The 4,986-nt window shown below is 44.6% G+C and overlaps 1 protein-coding gene across 1 annotated transcript; it reads left to right on the top strand.

Moving 5' to 3' along the window:
• The first annotated feature begins 1,922 nt into the window (after nucleotides 1-1,922).
• LOC127542567 (casein kinase I-like) lies at nucleotides 1,923-3,785 on the top strand. The gene is given in 1 exon segment (XM_051968282.1): nucleotides 1,923-3,785. A coding segment is annotated over 1 exon segment (1,086 nt). The 5' UTR covers nucleotides 1,923-2,097; the 3' UTR covers nucleotides 3,184-3,785.
• The last annotated feature ends 1,201 nt before the right edge of the window (nucleotides 3,786-4,986 follow it).

The following is a 4,986-nucleotide window of genomic DNA, read 5'->3' as shown; positions in this document are numbered from 1 at the left end:
CTCTCTCTCTCTCTCTCTCTCTCTCTCTCTCTCTCTCTCTCTCTCTCTCTCTCTCTCTATGTTTGTATACATATATGTACATTACTTGCTCTAAAGCATTCCCCCAATTAACTATTTCCTTTCTACTTTGTTTTCCTGTATAATTTTAACTCTATTTTTCTGTTTGTGTAAAAGATTTTCATTTTCATGTAATCAGAACTGTCCATTTTAAATCCTGTGCCTATCTTTTCTAATCCTGTAACCATAGTTGCAAAGGGTATTTTTTATCCCTTGCTCCTATGAGCTCTGATGATGTGACCTTTATCAGAGCTTATTACCAGATGGCACATTTACAAAAATAGACCACATGTTAGGACACAGAGAAATCTCAAATAAATGAAAAACAGTAGAAATCCTTGTGACATCATCACAGACACTCACCCCGCCTTTAAATGGGAATACTTAATTTAGGGACTAAAAAGCAGAGATTTAAATGAATCCTTAACAAAGAAATCTTAAATAACGAGTGAGTCAAAGAAAAAATCAATAATTGTGAAAGAAAATGATGACCGAATATTGAACTTTAAAGAAAAAAATATTTATGCTGCATAATTTATTCTCAAAATTGAGAATATTCCATTCATTTTATGAAAGAAATCTAGTCCTAATATTTAAAAGAGGGAAAGGTGAAGCAAAGAAAGGGAACTATAAAGCCGTATCAGTATTGAATATTTATTTAAAAATTTTTCAAACAAAAGCCTGAGGAAAAAAGATTAGAGCAATATCTATAAAAGATTATTCAGTATGATCAATTTGGATTTCTGCCAGGAAGGCAAGGATTGTTGAACGCTAAGAAAACAATTACCTCGATGATATTAAAAAAAAAAAAAAGATTTAAAACGATTATATCAATAGATGTAGAAAGTCTTTGCCAAAAGATTTTTCATTTATGAGAAAACAGCACAAAAAGTACAAAATTTATGCTCTCCCCCCTCCCCAGTCCTACAAAGCATAGGTAGAAAGGTATCTTTTCTGAATATGATGACAACAAGCTGTCTCAAAGCATATCGAGTATATTTCAAACTGAACTAAAGCGAGACTATTTTCATTGATCGGGATTATTTGACAGAGTCAACAAGTATCAGTTAAGCACTTGTTCTGCGCCCGGCTTTGGGGTTGGGAATGAGGACGGGGAAAATCACTTTGTTTCTTTCAAGGCTGGCCGATTCTACCGGGGACGACAGCAGGGGAACAACTGCGTTTATGCGATTTCTACCATGCAAATGGTCAGTAAATCTCCTAGGGAAAGAGTTTGGCCAGTGGGGGAGAGGGGCCTCCAGCTGAATTTGGAAGGAAACTAGAAGGCCAGGCCGCCGGCTAGGATGGGGGCTGGGGGACGGGGTGGCCGTGACAGATGGGCCAATTTAGAAAGATAGCTGACAGCTGAGGGGAGGATGGCCTGGGAGCCACTGCGCAGGCGGCCTGGGCGGGTGGGGGGGGGGGAGTGGAGCAGAGAGGGGTGGGGAGGGGGCCGGGGCCGGAGAGGGCCCGGGGCAGGCGGGGCTCAGTCCGGAGAGGGGAGGGGGCGTGTCTGCGGAGGAGGGGCGGGATGTTACTAGGGTAGAAATAGCAGACACTAGCCGCTGATTGGACAGAGCTCATTGGGGCGCATCGTGTGGTGGCTGGAGCCAGAGGAACAAGATGGCGGCGTAGGCGGAGTGACCCGGCGGCGACGTCGGGGGCAGCGGCCAGAACGTCGCCTCCGCCTACTGCGCCGCTTAGAGCTGGCACGTCACCACCAAACCTGCGTTGGCAGCGACGGCGGCGGTGGTGTCTGGCGGCTGCTGGACCCGAAAGGAGCTGCCCCGGCGGGAAGGCCCGGGCCTCCGCAGACCCTGAGGCGGGCTCAGCCGGAGGGAGGCAGACACCGCGCGGCGGCTGTAGTGGCGGCGGCGGCGGCGGCGGCGGCACCGGCACCGGCACCGGCCTGGGTCCGACTCCGACCCAACCCGACTAGCTCGCGCCCGGTGGGTGAGGCCTGGCCGGCCTGGTCCCCGCTTCGTCCCCATCGTGATCGACCCTCCTCCGTTCGCTACCATCTCCGTCCTTACCTGCAGGATGGCTAGCAGCATAGTCGGGGGCAAATACGAGCTGCTGAGGAAAGTCGGGGCCGGTTCGTTCGGCGACATCTACCTGGCCATTAACATCACGAATGGCGAGGAGGTGGCCGTGAAGCTGGAGTCGCAGAAAGCCAAGCACCCCCAGCTGCTGTACGAGAGCAAGCTGTACAAGGTCCTGCAGGGCGGGGTGGGCATCCCCCACATGCGCTGGTACGGCCAGGAGAAGGACTACAACGTCCTCGTCATGGACCTCCTGGGGCCCAGCCTGGAGGACCTGTTCAATTTCTGCTCCCGCAGGTTCACCATGAAAACCGTGCTGATGCTGGCCGACCAGATGATCAGCAGGATCGAATATGTGCATACCAAGAACTTTATCCACAGGGACATTAAACCTGACAATTTCCTGATGGGCATTGGGCGCCATTGTAATAAGCTCTTTCTTATTGACTTTGGACTGGCCAAAAAGTACCGAGACAACAGAACAAAACAGCATATACCCTACAGAGAAGATAAAAACCTCACTGGCACTGCCAGGTATGCCAGCATCAATGCACACCTTGGCATCGAACAGAGCCGTCGCGATGACATGGAGTCCCTGGGCTATGTGTTGATGTACTTCAACAGGACCAGCCTGCCCTGGCAAGGACTGAAGGCTGCCACCAAGAAGCAAAAGTATGAAAAGATCAGCGAGAAGAAGATGTCCACCCCTGTGGAAGTCCTCTGCCAGGGCTTTCCTGCAGAATTTGCCATGTATCTCAACTACTGCCGTGGCCTGCGCTTTGAAGAAGCGCCAGATTACATGTACCTGAGGCAGCTATTTCGTATTCTTTTCAGGACTCTGAACCACCAGTACGACTACACTTTCGATTGGACAATGTTAAAGCAGAAAGTGACCTAAAGGGCAGGCTCTTCTACTGGGTCGGGTCGGCAGACCCCCAAACCCTACAGGTTTCCAAGCATGAAGAGAGAAACATATGAAGTAGAGCAGATGATTGGAATAGGACTATGTTGCTCCCCAAATCTGGACATTTTCGTTCATATGTACACTTGCCGGTGGTTGTGGACAACCATTTACTTGATATAAAGAACTTAATTTCAGTATAAACTGGCTCTGGTCAACATTGGTGATGCTGCCTTCTGAGTTGTAGCTGCTGTGATCTTGAATATTACCTGAGATAGTGAAACATGTACAATTTTTGCATTTTTAAGTGAAAAAATTAAATGATTAACACAAGTGATGGAGAGAAATTGTGCATATTACAATTTTTGTTACTTTTTGTTTTAAATTACACTGCAGTGAAATCTCATTTCATAAGAACAGCATGAACATTTTTCAGCCACAGTTGTAATACGTGTAAATGCTCGCAATTGTGTACTCTTAAAAGTATTTTTTCCCTCCCCGAGGTTTGAAAGTTGTAAACATTCTTAAAATTGTTGACTTCTATGTGCAAGCCAGCTGACATGGTAGCAACCAAAGATTCAGACTGCCTGCTTACTGTGCTAGAAATAACAGCATCTAAAGTGAAGATTTAAGACAAACTTAGTGACTACTAGATTATCTTTAGAACTCTGCATTAACTCTATAATATTCTTGCTGTTAAAAAAAAATTGTCACAGAAAGTTAACATCTTAAAATTGAACTTGTATGTAAGTTGTTTATGTAAATGTAATCACTGTAAACATCTATATGACCTGTGATTGTGTTTTTATTTTGAAATGGGAGCTTTTTTGTTTACAAATTCATTAAAAACTAAAAATTGTTTCTGTTTAAAAAAAAAAAAAGCATTGGATATGTGTGATTAGTACAAAGAAGCTGAGAATGACCCCAAAGGTGGGATCCTGGGGGATTGGGAGGATAATGCCCTGGACAGTAATAGAGGAATTGGGCGAAGGGAGATGGGTGTGGAGAAGGAGGGGAGGGTGGAAATCATGATAGATACAGAGACAGACATTAGCAACTGGGGGGGAGGGGCAGTGGTTCCCTTAGGTACTTTACTGAGGCTAAGGCAAGCTCTTTAGAAATTACTTGGTATATTTAAGCAACTTTAGATTGAAATCCTTTTGGGTAGGCTGCAGCAGTGTGATTGAAGTCTTTGACAATCACCATATTTATCATTGGCATGCAATTTACACAGTCTAATTCCCATTATTGGTTCCAAACATTCCCTCTTAGTCCTTGGGAACTTTATTCTTTTCATAGAGTGCTAACTGATAGGGTTTCAAGCGTGGACCAGGTACAATTGATTACTTAAGAAGGTCCTGGACCTGAGAAAGGCACTGTATCTCCCGCAGCAAGATTTTTTTCTAGGTGGTAGCTCTAACTCCTAAATAAATCAGAGCATTCAAACTAACTTTCTCATCTCAGAGTACATATAGTTCCACGGAAAAGTAAAAAATAGCCTCTGCAATCTCCAAATGAATAATGGGAGAAATTTATAAAACTAGCGCTAAATTTAAAATCTTAGGAACATACAATAATTGAATGCATACCCAAATAATGATAGCATTTGCATCCAAGCTTTAAGGTTTACTTCACAACTATAGTCTCATTTTACCCAAGCCACTGCCCTGGGGAGGAGGTGCTATAATTATCTCTAGTTTAAAGATCCGGAAACTGAGGCAGTTCTATTTGAGTGATTTGCCCAGGGCCAGATAGCAAAGGTGAGCAGCTTTGAATTAAGTCTACCGGACTCGAGCTACTGTGCTCTATTCCCACTACCTAAGCACCCAATTACTTGAGTAAATAAACTCAAAATAACAAAGGCATAGCACCATCCGTTCCTCCCAGAACACACATCAACTAGGTTATGAGTACACTTTATTCCCAATTCATTTGATCAAAACCAATATAAAAATAAATTTAATATTGTTGAGTGCTAAAATGCTC

The sequence above is a fragment of the Antechinus flavipes genome, chromosome X (assembly GCF_016432865.1).
Source record: "Antechinus flavipes isolate AdamAnt ecotype Samford, QLD, Australia chromosome X, AdamAnt_v2, whole genome shotgun sequence".
In the NCBI taxonomy this organism is placed as follows: Eukaryota; Metazoa; Chordata; class Mammalia; order Dasyuromorphia; family Dasyuridae; genus Antechinus; species Antechinus flavipes.
The sequence above is the reverse complement of the archived record's forward strand: the minus strand, read 5'-3'. Positions and strand labels throughout refer to the sequence as shown.